General features: G+C 45.9%; 1 protein-coding gene across 2 annotated transcripts in view; it reads left to right on the top strand.

The window, feature by feature from the left end:
- Nucleotides 1–13,348, top strand: part of LOC141164967 (uncharacterized) — a 74,902-nt gene extending 61,554 nt beyond the window's left edge. For both annotated transcript variants that reach the window (XM_073650626.1, XM_073650625.1), the window contains 4 exons: nt 5,001–5,075; nt 6,620–6,685; nt 7,954–8,114; nt 13,178–13,348. In XM_073650626.1, the coding sequence (XP_073506727.1) occupies nt 5,001–5,075; nt 6,620–6,685; nt 7,954–8,091 (279 nt within the window). In that variant the 3' untranslated portion in view covers nt 8,092–8,114; nt 13,178–13,348. The remainder of the gene's footprint in view (nt 1–5,000; nt 5,076–6,619; nt 6,686–7,953; nt 8,115–13,177) is intronic.
- The last annotated feature ends 6,719 nt before the right edge of the window (nt 13,349–20,067 follow it).

The raw sequence follows: 20,067 nt of genomic DNA, 5'->3' as shown, positions 1-20,067 counted from the left end.
GTGCCTGGCTATGGACACGCAGCAAAAGAATACACAACAGAAGCCACCAGTAATATGGCAGCTGGGTACTCAATTGAAATTTCCACTTCAACATTATCCCATGGCACCAATAAAGGATATGAGTCCTTGACAAACCAGAAAACAACATTGGGATTCAGATAGCAAAAGTCCTCAAAACTTGTAGGAGGATGGTGGACTTATTTTTAACCATTTGGCTGTCAAATGGGGCCAAAAGCAATTGTCATATGTAACTGGCCACATACACACCTCAACACCACCCCAGTAAACCTGGTCAAAACACTGTATTAGGGTACGTTAACGTTTATCCAGTAGATTTGGGCAGATCCATTCACGAGACTCTGGGCTATCGGCCAGGTCAATAATCTCTGGCCGCAGGATAGGGTGCTCACTAATCTCTCACCTTCTGGGATCTCCGGCGCAGCTTGTGATTAGCTAATCTGGCATGATGTCATCAATGCAGCATGACACACAAATGATGTTACAGAAGCTGCGCTGGGGATCCTGTACGGTACGAGACATGCAAGTTTCCCATCCAGCGAACAGAGACTACTGATCCAGCCGATGGATCGGAATCCCAAATATCGATCCACCCAACCCTGCTATACAATGTACTATTCTTCACTGAGCACTGCATCCAGTTTTCTGCTTGAATTCCTGAAAAACAGGGATCTGTCAGAACCCTAACAAAACTTTTCAATATAATGTGGCCAGTGAAGTGACATTGAACTCCACTTTTCTTCTGCTCCAACAATTTCCATCTTTTTATGGTGGAAACAGTTGCGTGGTCAATTCAGTCTGTAACACTGCATACATTTGAACCCAGCCTTAGAGTCCTGGACTTGGTCACATTACCTTATGGTTCTAAATCAGGCACCTATTTGTGACAATAAAGGGTGCACGTAGGGTTATTTCTTACACTAGTATTTCACAGAGTACAGCAGGGGTCCTCAAACTACATGCGGCCCGCGGAGGACTTTTATCCGGCCCGCCGAGCTGTGGGCAGAGGAGAGCGGTGTCAGCGCCCGCCCTTCCCCCCGCTTTCTCAGAGCCCCGGCAGCCCGATACTTACCTCTCCCCGTGCCATCGCAGATCTGCTGTCTTCCTGCTCTGCGCTCCCTCTGACGTCTCAGGTCAGAGGGTGCGGTGACGTCTTTCCACCGCGCCCTTCCCTGAGCCGTCACAGGCAGCGCAGAAAGGGACAACGCCGGAGACGCTGGAGTCCGGACCAGAGTAGAGCAGCGGCAGCAGGCAAGGAGGGAGGTGAGTATTGGATTTTTTTTTTTTTAATGTATGGAGGCATGGGACATAATATTAGGGGTGACATCCTGCATGTGGCATTATATGGGGGGGGGGGGTGACATCCTGAATGGGGCATTATATGGGGGAGGTCACATCCTGAAAGGGGCATTATATGGGGGGGGGGGTGACATCCTGAATGGGGCATTATATGGGGGGGGGGGTGACATCCTGAATGGAGCATTATATGGGGGGGTGACATGCTGCATGGGGCTTTATATGGGGGGTGACATCCAGCATGGGGCATTATATGGGGGGGAGACATCCTGAATGGGGCATTATAAAGACAGGGGAGTGATATCCTGCATGGGTCATTATATGGGGGGGGTGACATCCTGAATGGGGCATTATATGGGGGGGTGACATCCTGCATGGGGCATTATATGGGGGGTGACATCCTGCATGGGGCATTATATGGGGGGTGACATCCAGCATGGGGCATTATATGGGGGGGAGACATCCTGAATGGGGCATTATAAAGACAGGGGAGTGATATCCTGCATGGGTCATTATATGGGGGGGTGACATCCTGAATGGGGCATTATATGGGGGGTGACATCCTGCATGGGGCATTATATGGGGGGTGACATCCAGCATGGGGCATTATATGGGGGGGGGTGACGTGCTGCATGGGGCATTATAAAGACAGGGGAGTGATATCCTGCATGTGTCATTATATGGGGGGGGTGACATCCAGCATGGGGCATTATATGGGGGGGTGACATGCTGCATGGGGCATTATAAAGACAGGGGAGTGATATCCTGCATGGGTCATTATATGGGGGGGTGACATCCTGAATGGGGCATTATATGGGGGGGTGACATGCTGCATGGGGCATTATATGGGGGGTGACATCCAGCATGGGGTATTATATGGGGGGGTGACGTCCTGAATGGGGCATTATAAAGACAGGGGAGTGATATCCTGCATGTGTCATTATATGGGGGGGTGACATCCTGAATGGGGCATTATATGGGGGGGGTGACATGCTGCATGGGGCATTATATGGGGGGTGACATCCAGCATGGGGCATTATATGGGGGGGTGATGTGCTGCATGGGGCATTATAAATACAGGGGAGTGATATCCTGCATGTGTCATTATATGGTGGGGGGGTGACATCCAGCATGGGGCATTATATGGGGGGGGTGACGTGCTGCATGGGGCATTATAAAGACAGGGGAGTGATATCCTGCATGGGTCATTATATGGGGGGGGTGACATCCTGAATGGGGCATTATATGGGGGGGTGACATGCTGCATGGGGCATTATATGGGGGGTGACATCCAGCATGGGGTATTATATGGGGGGGTGACGTCCTGAATGGGGCATTATAAAGACAGGGGAGTGATATCCTGCATGGGTCATTATATGGGGGGGGTGACATCCTGAATGGGGCATTATATGGGGGGGTGACATCCTGCATGGGGCATTATATGGGGGGTGACATCCTGCATGGGGCATTATATGGGGGGTGACATCCAGCATGGGGCATTATATGGGGGGGAGACATCCTGAATGGGGCATTATAAAGACAGGGGAGTGATATCCTGCATGGGTCATTATATGGGGGGGTGACATCCTGAATGGGGCATTATATGGGGGGTGACATCCTGCATGGGGCATTATATGGGGGGTGACATCCAGCATGGGGCATTATATGGGGGGGGGTGACGTGCTGCATGGGGCATTATAAAGACAGGGGAGTGATATCCTGCATGTGTCATTATATGGGGGGGGTGACATCCAGCATGGGGCATTATATGGGGGGGTGACATGCTGCATGGGGCATTATAAAGACAGGGGAGTGATATCCTGCATGGGTCATTATATGGGGGGGTGACATCCTGAATGGGGCATTATATGGGGGGGTGACATGCTGCATGGGGCATTATATGGGGGGTGACATCCAGCATGGGGTATTATATGGGGGGGTGACGTCCTGAATGGGGCATTATAAAGACAGGGGAGTGATATCCTGCATGTGTCATTATATGGGGGGGTGACATCCTGAATGGGGCATTATATGGGGGGGGTGACATGCTGCATGGGGCATTATATGGGGGGTGACATCCAGCATGGGGCATTATATGGGGGGGTGATGTGCTGCATGGGGCATTATAAATACAGGGGAGTGATATCCTGCATGTGTCATTATATGGTGGGGGGGTGACATCCAGCATGGGGCATTATATGGGGGGGGTGACGTGCTGCATGGGGCATTATAAAGACAGGGGAGTGATATCCTGCATGGGTCATTATATGGGGGGGGTGACATCCTGAATGGGGCATTATATGGGGGGGGTGACATGCTGCATGGGGCATTATATGGGGGGGTGATGTGCTGCATGGGGCATTATAAATACAGGGGAGTGATATCCTGCATGTGTCATTATATGGTGGGGGGGGTGACATCCAGCATGGGGCATTATATGGGGGGGGGGTGACATCCTGAATGAGGCATTATAAAGACAGGGGAGTGATATCCTGCATGTGTCATTATATGGGGGGGTGAGATCCTGAATGGGGCATTATATGGGGGGGTGACATCCTGAATGGGGCATTATAAAGACAGGGGAGTGATATCTTGCACGGGGCATTATATGGTGGGAGAAAGGGAAATCCTGCATGGGGCATAATAAGGGGGGAACAGCCTGCATAGGGCATTATAAGGGGGAAACAGCCTGCCTATTGAGGACCTATGCTGCCTATTGGGGACATTTACCTGCCTATTGGGGACATTTACTTGCCTATTGGGGATGTTTACCTGCCTATTGGGGACCTATGCTGCCTATTTGGGACATTTACCTGCCTATTTGGGACATTTAACTGCCTATTGGGAACATTTACCTGCCTATTGGGGACATTTACCTGCCTATTGGGGACCTATGCTGCCTATTGGGTACATTTACCTGCCTATTGGGGACCTATGCTGCCTATTGGGAACATTTACCTGCCTATTGGGGACATTTACCTGCCTATTGGGGACCTATGCTGCCTATTGAGTACATTTACCTGCCTATTGGGGACCTATGCTGCCTATTGAGTACATTTACCTGCCTATTGGGGACCTATGCTGCCTATTGGGGACATTTACCTGCCTATTGGGGACATTTACCTGCCTATTGGGGACCTATGCTGCCTATTGGGGATATTTACCTGCCTATTGGGGACCTATGCTGCCTATTGGGTACATTTACCTGCCTATTGGGGACCTATGCTGCCTATTGGGGATATTTACCTGCCTATTGGGGACATTTACCAGCGTATTGGGGATATTTACCTGCCAAATGAGGACCTATGCTGCCTATTGGGTACAGTTACCTACCTATTGAAATACCGGTTGATTTAACTTTACTTGTTCTTCAATTTAAATATTGTATTTGTTCCTGTATTGTTTTTTTTACTACAAAATAAGATATGTGCAGTGTGCATAGTAATTTGTTCATAGTTTTTTTAAAAAACCATATTCCGACCCTCCAATGGTCTGAGGGACCGTGAACTGGCCCACTGTTTAAAAAGTTTGAGGACCCCTGCAGTGCAGTATGCATGGATTCTTGTACTGTGGTATTTCTCTTTAATAACTGGCTTTGGAAATGGTAAGCATAAAAACACAGGTTCATCTATTTCTACATATTTGTTTTTATATTTTAGCCAATAACACATTTGTATTTATTGCAGAATGATGACCCTGAGCTGGCTTTATATATCAATGCACCTACTAAAGTACTTATGGATGCCGTTTGTTGCTCAGCGGTAATGTCTTTATAGTGTTCTCAATTATTATTGTAAATATGTGCAAAACATATTCCAGGGAGCAATTTATCTTAACAGAATCTAGTGTCAGGATTTAATTCTAGCGCTTAAGAGTAACCGTCGTTTTAATTTTTATTTCATAAATACACATAAGCAACTTTGTAATAATCTTATCAGAGAAATCAGCTTCTTTCTCTGCCAGTTCTGATCATTCATTATCAAAATCCTCAATCAAAATCTATATTCAGTGAAGATAGATTATTACATTATTACTATTATCATTATTACTGAGAAAGGAGATGACAGTTGGTGCTGTTAAGATTCTACATAGATGGGAGTGAGGAAGAGGAAGGAGCTTTGCCTCTAACTCCTCCCTCCTCTCATTTCCCCTCACATTGAATCTTATCAGTAGCAGCTGCCATCTCCTATCTCAGTAATGGGAAAGTCTGTCTTCACTGAATACACATTTTACCTTAGAATTGGAAATTTGGAAAATGAATAATCAGTCCTAGAGGAGAAAGAAGCAGATCTTTATCTGTAAGATATATTACAAAGTTTCGTATCCCCATGTGTACTACTGCTTTATGAAATAGAAATTAAAATGACGGTTATTATTTTATGTGTACCTATCATTCCAAGTGACTCTTCATAATAAGCAGATGTATGTGTACATGGAGAATATTTATATATAAATGTAAGACAACAATTTTACCATCTATAAGAAAATATCTAAAGATAGCTATCCACATGTCATCCTCATGCCATCCGCATGCCATCCACATGTCATCCACATGTCAGTCATATGCCTTCCACATGTCATCCACAGCATGTCATCCACAGCATGTCATCCACAGCATGTCATCCACAGCATGTCATCCACATGCCATCCACATGCCATCCACATGTCATCCACATGTCATCCACATGCCATCCACATGCCATCCACATGCCATCCACATGCCATCCACATGCCATCCACATGCCATCCACATTCCATCCACATTCCATCCACATGTTATCCGCATGCCTTCCACATACCATCCACATGCCATCCGCATGCCATCCGCATGCCATCCGCATGCCATCCACATGCCATCCACATGCCATCCACATACCATCCACATGTCATCCACATGTCATCCACATACCATCCACATACCATCCACATGTCATCCGCATGCCATCCACATGCCATGCACATACCATCCACATCCCATCCACATGTCATCCGCATGCCATCCACATGTTATCCACATACCATCCACATCCCATCCACATGTTATCCACATGTCATCCACATGCCATCCACATGTTATCCACATGCCATCCGCATGCCATCCGCATGCCATCCGCATGTCATCCGCATGCCGTCCACATGTCATCCATATGCCATCCACATGTCAGCTCTTAGCCCACAACTGTCAGCCTATGTGCTAATATACACTGAATCCAAAGCGAAACACTCATTTCTGTAGTATCTAAGGATAGAAGAGTTTAAACATAAAAAATAAACAATTTTCCTTTGTTTCTTGTTTGTTTTCCAGAGGAAGTTTATTGATGCAGAGGGTCTTAACTTTCTAGACATACTAGGTGACATACTTTCTGGTTTGGTAAGGAACATTCAAATTGCATATTACATTTTACTGTAAATAGATGGATATAGATAATGATATATAGAATGTTTGTGTTCATAAGTATGTGTGTGTATATATATATATATATATATATATATATATATATATATATATATATATATATACACAGTACAGACCAAAAGTTTGGACACACCTTCACATTAAAGATTTTTCTGTATTTTCATGACTTATTAAATGAGGTGTGTCCAAACTTTTGGTCTGTACTGTGTATATATATATATATATATACATACATACAGATGTCCTTTCTCTATTATATATTCATTTGTATTTGTACAAATCTAGAAACCGGTGGCAGATCAGACTGAAAAAGAAGATAAGGCAATTTAGATATTTAGATTATATTCTTAGCAAAATTCCTGTTCATTCATTTTCTATTTTACATTAAAAGTCCAGTACTTTCATTTTGATGGCCTGTCCATACCATGGGATGGGTCATCTGTATCAGATTGGTAAGGTTGCAATGCCCAGCTCTCCCGCAGAGCAGCTGCTTATGTTATTGGCGGCAGCCAGACAGGATCAGTTGTGGAGCAGCACAGGTCCATCAGCTGTATGGGGTACTGCAGATCCACTCCCACTCATTCTAATAGGGACTGATATGTGGTACCCGGCCATGGCACCTATACAGATGACAGAACTATGCTGTGAAGCTCTATGATTGAGCACATCTGGTAGATGCCAGGACTGGGAACAGCTGATCAGTGGGTCTGCCTGGTGTCGCACCCTCACCAATCTGACATTGATTGGTCATCAATATAAAAGTACTTCACAACCCCTTTAACAGTCACATTTTAGATGTCAAGATATCATATCAAGAATGTGAATGCTTAAGGTGGAAGTCCACTACTCGGACAACCCCTTCTCAACCACAATGCATCCCTAAAGTAAAATAACACCTGTACTCATCTTTGGTACTGGTGCGGTTCCAGCAATGTTGGCACTGGCTCTCCCGGGCATGCATGACATTTTCTCAGACGATTCATGCCTCCAATCAGCCGCAGCTCTCACTTCTTTCGGATGTCAGTTATGGCCAAAGGAGAGGAGAGTGAAGCAGCTGCTGATTGGAGGCAGAGTTCTCCAACACTGCTGAAACGGTGCTGGCATAGGAGGTGAGTATATGTGTTATTAGAAGGCTTTGTCCGAGTAGTAGACATATCCCATTAACAGACATATTTTTTTATTAACTAATAATAATTAGGATTTTTGCATATTTTCTTTTCCAGACTCCTTTTATCGGTGAACTTTTGACTTCAGTTACAGACATTCTTGGCTCAGCACTTAATGTACCTTTAAACCTTGTTAATTCAGTTAATGGACTTGTTAATGATGTTGGTGATTTACTTGATGGATTGCTTATTTGATTCATTATTGCCCCTGAATGCAGGTAAATTCTTTTCCTTATTCATTGTTAGATATTTTGTTCATGTTTATAAAGAAGTTTTATTAAACAATATACAAAGCACATAATTGTTACAATTACCAAGGAAAAAAAATAAAGGGAAAGAAGGAAATATTATTAGCACAACTGTGCAGTTTACCCATTTATTTTATGAGATACATATATGTAAAAGGAAACAGATGATAAATGTATTAATCAAACATTACTTTTTATGGAGGCCAAAGATCTCATTTCCAAAGGCTACGTATGGTGTAGTTAGTGACTGAGGGATCAGGACTCAATAACAATGGACTAACTAGAACATATGACTTACCAAGTATATGATGCACATCACAAACTCTGTAATTTGTCAAATTTCTCTGGGCACCCTCTGCCTGTATACACAATATAGTACAATAAAGTAAGGGCTGCACGAGACTTTGGACTTAGGTGCTGGAAGTGACTTTTGGGAAGTGACTTACAATATTTTGCATACACAACCAGTGGCCATTTAGCACTCCATAAGTTCCTTTCGCCAGTCCAGTATTGAACCCTTTAACCCCCAAGCACACGTATTATATTTTAGGAAATTGCTAACATAATTATAGATCACCATTTAACCCTTTAATATATTTCTGCTATATGTATAATTGTCACGTGTCTGGATTCGAACACTTGATCCTGTGTTATGTGTTTCTTTCCACTGAGCCACAACACATACACCTTTTCTTTGAGTGTTTAAGTGCTATTATGTTTGTTTCTGTTGGTTTTGTGTAACAGGTGTTTTTCATTTACTCTGTTTGTCCGTCCTATCACCTTTTGGGTGCAGCTTTATATACTATCCCCTGCTGGTGTTTCCTGCTGGTGATAGTCTTTGTTGTATTCATTCACTTTGCTGTTTATGTTGGTTGCAGCTGTTTCTTGTGTGATTACTTTTTCTATTGGGAATTGCTAATCGAGCAATACTAGGAGCTGCTAAGGACATTCAGGGTCAGCCGCCATCGAGTGGGGGCACTATTGCTTTATATTAGGGTGCCAACCTCCGCGGTCAGACCAGGGTTAGAGAAGGGTTTTTCCGAGTGTGAGCAGGAATCTGTCAGGTTCATGTATTTGTCTCCCAGGTTTGTACGCTACCCATGTGAATATGCTTTAACAGTCATAGCAATATATATTTTCTTTACTTTTTACTATATTTTTTCTTTAACAATTTTTTTTTACCCTTGCCCTAACTCTAGTTCAAGGCTTAGTCCTTACCATATTTTTAGCCTTAGAAAGAGTTAGAAAAAGTATTTAAACTTTTACTATAATGTTACTTTTTCATTGTTTGTTTTATTACATGTGACACATATTTATAATTTGGACAACTCTCCTCTCACACAATTACAAGAGTGAGAAAAGGCAGAGAGCTGTGAAAGAATTGTGCAGCACACATAATTCGGCACTGTCATTGCCTGGGCAGAGCGCTGCAGTTGAGATATATTGGTCATCAGCTGTTGAGCTCTGCATAGGCAGTCACCGAGATTTCATAGCTCAGCTCATTGTTCATTTTCAACTTTCTGGATACTGTGTACAAGTGCCATTTGAACAGGATTAGTGCAATTGAGTTGTGGATCATTTGTCAGAAGGAAAAGAGGGTACATTTTGTGTTCTTCCTCCATCGAATTTGTCACCAAGGTTAACCAACCACTGTGCCCTCCTTACGCTACACCACTGACTGTTTTATGTATAGTTATATAGTTTAGTAACATAGTAACGTAGGTTGAATAAAGACCTAGATCCACCAAGTTCAACCTTTCTCCCCTAAGGCTATGTGCCCACGATGCAGAAATGAAGCAGAAAATTTCTGCAGCATTTCTGCATCTCCCTGGCAGAAAAAACGCATGCGGATTGTACATGCGTTTTTCCTGCCAAATACATGCGGATTCACATGCGTTTCCGCATGTGGATTGACAGGCGCTTTCAAAGCGATTTTAGCATCACTTGGAAAGTGCTTGACAACTACAGTGGTGGCCAAAAGTATTGTCACCCCTGCAGTTCTGTCAGATAACACTCAGTTTCTTCCTGAAAATGATTGCAATCACAAATTCTTTGGTATTATTATCTATATATAATTTGTCTTCAATGAAAAAACACAAAAAGAATTGTCCTAAAGCCAAATTGGATATAACTCCACACCAAACCTAACAAAGGGGGTGGACAAAAGTATTGGCACTGTTTGAAAAATCATGTGATGCTTCTCTAATTCGTGTAATTAACAGCACCTGTAACTTACCTGTGGCACCTAACAGGTGTTGGCAATAACTAAATCACACTTGCAGCCAGTTAACATGGATTAAAGTTGACTCAACCTCTGTCCTGTGTCCTTGTGTGTACCACATTGAGCATGGAGAAAAGAACGAAGACCAAAGAACTGTCTGAGGACTTTAGAAACCAAATTGTGAGGAAGCATGAGCAATCTCAAGGCTACAAGTCCATCTCCAAAGACCTGAATGTTCCTGTGTCTTCAGTGCGCAGTGTCATTAAGAAGTTTAAAGCCCATGGCAGTGTGGCTAACCTCCCTAGATGTGGACGGAAAATAAAAATTGACGAGAGATTTCAACGCAAGATTGTGCGGATGGTGGATAAAGAACCTCGACTAACATCCAAACAAGTTCAAGCTGCCCTGCAGTCCGAGGGTACAACAGTGTCAACCCGTACTATCCGTCGGCGTCTGAATGAAAAGGGACTGTATGGTAGAATACCCAGAAAGACCCTACTTCTTACCCCGAGACATAAAAAAGCCAGGCTGGAGTTTGCCTAAACTTACCTGAGAAAGCCTAAAACGTTTTGGAAGAATGTTCTCTGGTCAGATGAGACAAAAGTAGAGTTTTTGGGAAAAAGCATCAACATAGAGTGTACAGGAAAAAAAAAGAGGCATTCAAAGAAAAGAACACGGTCCCTACTGTCAAACATGGCGGAGGTTCCCTGATGTTTTGGGGTTGCTTTGCTGCCTCTGGCACTGGACTGCTTGACCGTGTGCATGGCATTATGAAGTCTGAAGACTACCAACAAATTTTGCAGCATAATGTAGGGCCCAGTGTGAGAAAGCTGGGTCTCCCTCAGAGGTCATGGGTCTTCCAGCAGGACAATGACCCAAAACACACTTCCAAAAGCACTATAAAATGGTTTGAGAGAAAGCACTGGAGACTTCTAAGGTGGCCAGTTATGAGTCCAGACCTGAATCTCATAGAACACCTGTGGAGAGATCTCAAAATGGCAGTTTGGAGAAGGCACCCATCAAATATCAGGGACCTGGAGCAGTTTGCCAAAGAAGAATGGTCTACAATTCCAGCAGAGCATTGTAAGAAACTCATTGATGGTTACCGGAAGCGGTTGTTCGCAGTTATTTTGGATAAAGGTTGTGCAACCAAGTATTAGGCTGAGGGTGCCAATACTTTTGTCTGGCCCATTTTTGGAGTTTTGTGTGAAATGATCAGTGATTTGGTTTTTTCTTCATTCTCTTTTGTGTTTTTTCCTTGCAAGCATATTAAATGAAGATAATAATACCAAAGAATTTGTGATTGCAGTCATTTTCAGGAAGAAAATGAGTATTATCTGACATAATTGCAGGGGTGCCAATACTTTTGGCCACCACTATAGGTCACTCTATACAAATCCATGCAAACAGCATGGATTTATATAGTGTGACCTTTAGAATGGTTAAAAATAAAAAAATAAACCTATACATACCTTCCGATGGCCCGGCGTGTGTTGCTGCGCTCCTGTTCTGGCTGCCAGCTGATCGCGGGACACTGCACTGAAAGACCTGCCGTCACATGACTGTGACGTCAGCGCAGGTCCTTCAGTCCTGCCCGCAAGCACAGGGAAGGAGACCGGGGGCCGTCGGAAGGTGAATATAATCTTTATTTTTTATTTTATTCTTTTTTTTACAGTTTCTATGGTACCTGGGTGTGGAGGAGAGTCTCATCTTCTCCACACTCGGGTACCATCCGCACATTAGAATGCGCCAATTACGTAAGTACAGATGCCGTCTTGTGGAATTGGTGCGTTCTAATGCAAGTCAATGGTGGCGAAAACGCAGCGCTTCCGAAAAATTAATGGACATGCTGCAGATTTTTGAGCGCAGCATAAACGCTGCGGAAAAATCCGCAGCATGGGCATTGACAGTGCGGCTTGTCATTGGGGACCATGGGGGGCAGATTACCAAGCATTTTTGAAGCGTTTACGCTGCGGAAATTCCGCAGCATAAACGCTTGAAAAACGCATCGTGGGCACACAGCCTAACACTTATATAATACGCAAATTGCCACTTCAGAGAAAAAGAGGACTTGAACTCTATAGCGCCACGTATTGGAAGCAGCAATCCTACAAGTCACCATCAACCCTTTAACGAGTCGTACAATATGACTTAGGATAAAAGTCAAATCAGAATCTCAATTTGCAGACACGATGTTTCGGGCTGTTGGCCCTCGTCAGTGCAAAGTATGAGAACTGATTTGGCTAGATGAGAGGCTCGTTACTGAGGTCTAACATTTCTCCTAGTGGAGAGTGACATACCGTCTCTGGCATGTCAAGGTAAGGAGGCTTATTCGCTTTGCACTTATATAAAAAAGCTTTGTTGACTGCTGAATACTAGGCACATGCATCACTAAAGTTACATGCTAGAACACCACAGGGTAATACACAAGTGTTAGTTAATGTACCCAGTAAAGGGTTATTCCCAGATAGGCAGAAATCCCCAATCCTATGGATAGGAGAGACCTCACTAATCACTGAGGGTCAGTCCACAGGGTAACTCAAGCAATCCCGAAAACTGGACTCTGGAACCAAGGAACTGTGTTCTGCTGAGCCCTGTCCTGAATGGTGCAGAACTGCGAATGCTAGAACTCTGCTCTACTCATCCATGGGACGGTCGGACATAGCACAGCACTGGATTGTTTCTATGCTAGTAATACATTGTATCCAATCTACAAACATATCATTTATGCACCAGGTACAATAATGTGTCTACACAAAACACATTGGTTAATAATAATGGAAGATAACTGAAACTATTTTATGTTTTCCAGGCAATTCCAAAAGGTTCTTGACCAAGAAAAGGGAGTGAAGACAATAACGTCTGTCCCGATTTACAGATGATTTCTCTCCTGCTATAAAATGAAATGATTTCCTCTATAAGACCGACAATGATTTACTTTCTCTAATCTCTAAAATGAATAAACTAGACAAATAGAACTGCACTCGGGTTTGAGCGATTATTGCAACGACTCAGATGCTTTTATCCTATCATTAAAGTCCGGTTTTCCAATGTTCATGTTTAACTGAGTAGGAAAAATCGTTCATCTTTTTTTAAAGCAGAAACACTGGCAAACACATTGCAGAAAGCCTTGGCTCGTATTGTTAGGACCAGTGAGTCCGACACCAGATAGTCGTAGCTTGATGCTGAGAAGTCATCCCTCAAATTGAGAATGGCAGAAGGATTGAGAATGTGAGTGACCACTCTCAATATGAGTGAGAACATCAGAAATATCAGATAACAGAGAAACATGAAGAGCATAAGCATGTCCCATAGCAAACTCTGGAATGGACGGACATCCCTTATGTTAATGCCAAGTTAAGTATTTCACCTACCATCTATCTGTCTGTCTGTCCTGTCTATCTTTACAGCAGCTACACCCATTGCTACGTACATTATAACATAGAGAATAAGCACACCCAGTGATACTGAGTAGAAGGCTGAACACACTGTATAGCGCTGGGGGTAAGGATTTGTTAACAAAGCAAAAATTTAACCCTTTCATGACCTTGGACATATCCATACGTCCAGGTCGGTAGGTACTTACTGACCTTGGACGTATGGATACGTCCAGGCGATTTTGCATGCACAGAGGATGTGAGCACCCAATCGCCGCCGGGTGTCATCCGATTCTGACAGCTGACACCCTGCACTCGGTGCCAGGAGCGGTGCCCACACCGCTCCCAGCACTTTATGCCCCTAAATGTTGCAATCGCAAAGTCCCTCTGCTCTTAAATCGGCGCCCCCCCACGACATCATTGAGGGGAGTCGATCGTTGCTATGATGATCCGATGTAGTCATGACGACATCCAGGTCTCCAGAGCTAGCAAACTTGGTAGATCATGCGCAGTGCATGATCTAACAAGTTTGTCTGTCAGTGCAGTGCTGATAGTTTGTATGGTACAGGAATGCAATCAGCCTGCAAAAAGCGAAAGTCCCATAGTGGGACAAAGTAAAAAAGTAAGAAAAAGTGAAAAAAAAGTGATTTTTTTTTTTTTTTAATACATATATATATATTGTACCCATAAATAAATATTTTTATGAAGAAAAATCTAACAAAAAAAGTACACATATTTGGTATCACCATGTCTAGAATGAACCTACCTAGTAAACCCCTTTAGTGAACACAGTTAAAAAAAAAAAACAAACAAAAAAAAATATGCTTTACCATCATTGCTGCTGAACAAAAAAATAGAATAAAACGCGAACAAATATAAATGAAAGTGGTATCTCTGAAAATGACATCTTGTCCAGCAAAAAAAAGCTGCCATAGAGCTCCATTAGCAGAAAAATAAAAAATGTATAGTTCTCAGAAAAAAGCGATGCAAAAATAATTATTTTTTCTATAAAATAGTTTTTATTGTGTAAAAGTACCAAAAATAGTGATGAGCAAGCATACTTGCAAATACACGGTACTCGCCAGAGAATCTCAGTAGTCGAGTTGCTCGGAGCTCACCGAGTACTTGCGAGATGCTCGGGAGGATGCACCAGTCAACATGCAGGGTGTAACATACCTGGCGGTGTGCTTGCATAGTGCACCACCTCCCACTATGCAAGATCGCAATCTTAACCTTCAGTCCAGTCTGCTAGCCTTGCTTCTGTTCATGCTGTCTGCTTGCCTCTGGTCTGATTGCTTAGGGCGGCGGCCCGGTTACTTCCTGATTCTTATAGCTGCGGTGGGCACACTCCTAATGCGTCCCCAGCCTATTGCTGTGAGTCACTGGATATTTAAACCCACTCCACCTTGGAGGAGGTGCCTGAGCAACACTAACATTCAGTGTGCTCTTTTACTCTGAAAGTTGCCAGGTCTAGTTCTACCTCTTGTCTGTTTCAGCCTTTTCTGGGGGCTGCATTCCCAGACCTGTTACCTGTGGTTTCCTGTCTGTTTCTGCCTCCCTGGTGGTTGAGTTCCCAGGCTCGTTCCTTTACCTTGTTACTGGTTCAGTCTCTGTCTGAACAGTGTCCTAGCTCGTTACCTGTTGTCTCTATGTCCGTACCTTCCCTCTTCCTGCAGTGTCTGAACCTGCCCCTAACTCCAACTCGTTGTCTCTGTACCTCTGTGAGTTTAGAGTCCACTCACTACTTCATTGCAAATACCTTGTGTGTATCTGGCTCTGCTTGTCCCTTCCAGTCTGTTCCGTGTGAACAGAGCCCTGTCCTCTCTGCTCTGCCTTGTTCACCGCTCCGGCGGTTTCGCCCTGCTCTGCTTTGCTCACCGCTCCGGTGGTTCCTCTCTGCTCTGCCTTGCTCACCGCTCCGGCGGTTCCTCTTTGCTCTGCCTTGCTCACCTCTCCGGCGGTTCCTCTCTGCTCTGCCTTGTACACCTCGTCTGCGGTTTTGCTTTGTTTTGCTTTTTCACCGTGTCTGCGGTTTTGCTTTGCTTTGCTTGTTCACCACGTCTGCGGTTTTGCTCTGCTTTGCTTGTTCGCCGCATTTGCGGTTTTGCTCTGCTTGGCTTGTTCGCCGCTTCCGCGGGTTTTGCCTTGCTCTGCTCATTTACCGCACCTGTGGGTTTTGCTTTGCTCTGTCCATTTACCGCATCCGCGGGTTTTGCTCTGCCCTGTACATTTACCGCACCTGCGGGTTTTGCTCTGCCCTGTACATTTACCGCACCTGCGGGTTTTGCTCTGCTCTGTTCGTTTACCGCATCTGCGGGTTTTGCTCTGCTCTGTCCGTTTACCACATCTGCGGTTTCGCTCTGCTCTGTTTGCTCACCGCTCCGGCGGTTTTGCTCTACTTTGCTTGTCTACCGCATCTGCGGCTCTGTTCCTGTATCCCAGTCTGTACTGGACCCTATCCAGCCTGCACTACAACCTGCTAGTACCTCCCTGTCTGAACACCAGCCGTGCCTGTCAGTACCCACTCTGCCTGCATACCAGCTATGGCAGGCAATACCCACCTGTCTGTATGCCAGCCTAACCTGCTTGTTCCTGCATTCCCCGGTGTGAGCCAACAGCCGTGTCCGGGGTCTGACCTGGAGTAGCACCTGGTCCCTCTGCCCGGTTCCTCCTTGGTGCACGGAGTCGATTGAGCCGCCGTGCAACCTTGGTCGGATCGGGTTGATACTTAGTTATGCCCCTCCAGGCACTCCTCGGTTCATGGTACAGTGGGATCACTAATCACGCACACGCCAGCCAGTCCGGGTGTGTGCATAACACAGGGATTGCTTGCCACTCATTGTAATGCCGCAACCATGGTGGTTGTGGCATTACAGTGATTGACTGGCAGCACAGCATCATCAGGTCTATATCAGACCTGGCGCCGCCGTGCTCTTCACAGTCACTCCGAAATCAGGCAGTGTAGGGAGAAGTGCTGCTGAGCTAGGGAGAGATTTGCTTGTGTATTAGGTAGTGTAGGGAGAAAAACCGTACATTACACATATCCATCTTAACAAACAGTCCTTCTGAGGACTAATCCATCTGCAGAGATATCAGGAAGGCAGTGTGTATAGGCAGACAGGCAGTGTATATAGCAGGCTGCAGTGCATAGAGCACAAGAGGCACCATTCCAATTCTGCCTTCAGCTGCTTTTAGATATTTCTAGACAAAGGCCCTGGTCTCAGGGGCCAGGAAAACTTTTTTTTGGATCTTATTCCTCATTGTTTGCTTAAAAAGCAATCCAGAGAACATAGTTTTTCTACACCATTTGCTTGTTGGCACTGCAGAATAAAGCCAGGTCGTTTCCATATTACAGCGCAAAAAACAGCTATTTAAAACTGTGTTTTCTCCGTCACACGGATCACATATACGTTTTCAGAAAATACTGCCATTTCTAGCCTCCATTAGAAATTTGTTTCAGTGTGTCAGTGAAGCAATTGACACCAGTTTTCTGTTCAAAATAGATACCTACACGCCAGGTATTTAAAACTGGGTTTTCTCCTTCACACGGATCACATATACGTTGTCAGAAAATACTGCCATTTCTGGCCTCCATTAAAAATTTGTTTCAGTGTGTCAGTGAAGCAATTGACACCAGTTTGCTGTTCAAAATAGATACCTAAAGGCCAGGTATTTAAAACTGTGGTTTCTCCGTCACACGGATCACATATAAGTTCGCTCCAAATTCAGTCATTTGTAGTGAGTGTGGAAGATATTGTCCTCCAATTAAAATGGGCAAGGCACGTGGCAAGGGACAGGGAACTGGACATGATGGTGATGGTGCATGCAGAGGCCGAGGACAAGGCCGTGGGCAAGCTGAAATTGTGCCACAACAAACACCCACATCTTCTCGCCCGACCTTCCTGTCCCAATTCCTAGGGGACCGCAGCACACCACTATTGAACCAAGAGCAGTGTCAAAAGGTTGTTGGTTGGATAGCAGATAATGCTTCCAGTCACTTAGCCACCAGCACCACCACCACCTTGTCTTCCACATGGTCAAGTCTCAGTAGCCGTGAGTCTGGACCACATATTCCTCACCCTGATCCTCCTTCCTCCCACCATGCCGAGTGCCCGGGGACAACTGATCCCACACTTGGACACTCTGAAGAGCTGTTCATTTTTCTATTTATAGATTCGGGCCTCTTGCCCGGTGAACTTGAAGGGGGGCAAGAGGAGATCGAATGTAGCGATGTCCAAATATTTGAGCAGCCATGGTCACACGAAGACAAAGGTGGGAAAGTGTCACAAGAGGTGGACGATGATGAGACACAATTGCCAGAAAGTCAGGAGGAGGACCCGGGTGCGGAAGTGGAAGACGAGTTGGTGGATGATATAGTAACTGACCCAACCTGGCAGGAGGACACGCAAAGCGAGGACAGCAGCACACAGGGACGGAGGCAGAGCACCCCAACAGGCAGGAAGAAGCAGTGTGGTGGCCGCAGACAGAAGGCAGGCAACTGTTCCCCGTAACACCAACACGAAGGAATTTGCCAGTACAACTGTTAGGTCTTCCCGGGTCTGGTTGTTTTTTAGACTCAGCCGATAACCCCAAAAAGGCCATTTGCACCACCTGCCAGGCCAGCATCAGCAGGGGTGGCAAAACGACCAGACTGACCACCACCAGCATGATCAGGCACATGGCAGAAAAAGCACCCAACTTTGTGGGCCGAACCCCAGAGTCCAGGAACAGTGTCTGCGGGTGGCACAATTGCTTCTGCCACTGTTGTGCATGCAAGCCAATCGCCTGTCCATGGTGCATGCGAAGATGCCTCATGCCCTGCACCTGTTGTTGCACACTCTCAAGTAGCAGCATCAGGAAGCACGTCCACGTCCTTGTCCCAGCGCAGTGTTCAGTTGTCCATACCCCAGTCCTTGGAACGCAAGCGCAAGTACGCAGCCAACTCCCCACAGGCCACACTACTAAATTCTCACATTTCACGACTGCTTGCGCTCGAAATGTTGCCTTTTAGGCTTGTGGAGACGGAAGCTGTAGCATCGGCGTCTCTGCCCCCTGCCGAGACGCCGGTCCCCTTACCGCCGCGGTCCTGCTTCGGCATCTTCCGGCCTCCTTGCAGCTGCTGCTGGTGCACGCAGCTTGTCTGGTTCTGTGCTTAGGGCGCGCGCTCCCTCCCTCTTAAAGGGCCCATGCGTGTCATCCTAAAAAGTCCCCGGGCAATGGCCGGAGGACTTTCCCTTTAAGGTTGTTGCTTTGGGATTCTTACTTTGCTTCAGCCCTCAGGTCCTCTGCAAGTCAATCCTGTCTGCCAGTCTGATCTTCAGTCCAGTCTGCCAGCCTGACTTCTCTCCAGTCCGACAGCCTGTCTACAGTCCAGTCCGCCAGTCTGTCTATGGGCTCTGCCCGCCTGCTTACCTGGAAGCACCCGCCTGTTACCTGGAGTGCCCGCCAGCCTGCTTTACCTGGAAGCACGTGCCTGTTACCTGCCATGCCCGACAGCCTGCTTTACCTGGAAACACCTGCCTGTTACCTGCCGTGGTCGCCAGCCAGCATTACCTGGAAGCACCTGCCTGTTACCTGCCATGCTCACCAGCCTGCATTACCTGGAAGCACCTGCCTTTTACCTGTTGTGCCCGCCTGCCTGCTTACTAGGAAGCACTAGCCAGCTACCTGTTGTGCCCGCCAGCTTGCCTACCCAGAACACTCGCCTGACTATCTGTCTAATCAGCCTGCTTGATTACCCGGACCACCCGTGTGCCTGCCGAAACTCATCCGCTGTACCGGTCAGTTCCTGCCTTCTGACCCATGGGAGTCACCTGCTTTCATACAAGGTTGGTCCCAGAGTGGCATCTGGTTCCTCTGCTTGGTTCCTCCCTGGTTCATGGAGTCGAATGAGCCGCCGTGCGACCTTGATCAGGCCGAGTTGATACTTAGTCATGCCCCTCTGGCCCCTACTTGCACTGCAGCACAGAGGTTCCACCACCCGGATCCGTAACAGAAGCATTCTGCAACCTGATGGCGGCAGCCATCCCTCAGTACTCGGTCCCCAGCCTCCACTATTTCTTCCGGTGTGCCGTCCCCGCATTACACAAGCACGAGTCACAAAACATTAGCCGTGCCCTCAACAATGCAGTTACCGGGAAAGTCCACCTAACCACGGACACGTGGACAAGTGCTTGTGGACAGGGACGGCACATCTCGCTGACGGCACACTGGGATAACAGAGTGGAAGCCAGGACCCAGTCGGACCTTGGGATGGAACACGTCCTCCCGACGCCAATAAGTGCGGGCACTAGGTCAATCAGGGTTGCCCCCACGGTCTACAGCT

This window comes from Phyllobates terribilis, unplaced genomic scaffold (genome assembly GCF_046119375.1).
Source record: "Phyllobates terribilis strain yellow unplaced genomic scaffold, ASM4611937v1 Scaffold_11__3_contigs__length_659146591, whole genome shotgun sequence".
In the NCBI taxonomy this organism is placed as follows: Eukaryota; Metazoa; Chordata; class Amphibia; order Anura; family Dendrobatidae; genus Phyllobates; species Phyllobates terribilis.
Note: the sequence above shows the minus strand (reverse complement) of the source record. Positions and strands in the feature narration are given on the sequence as shown.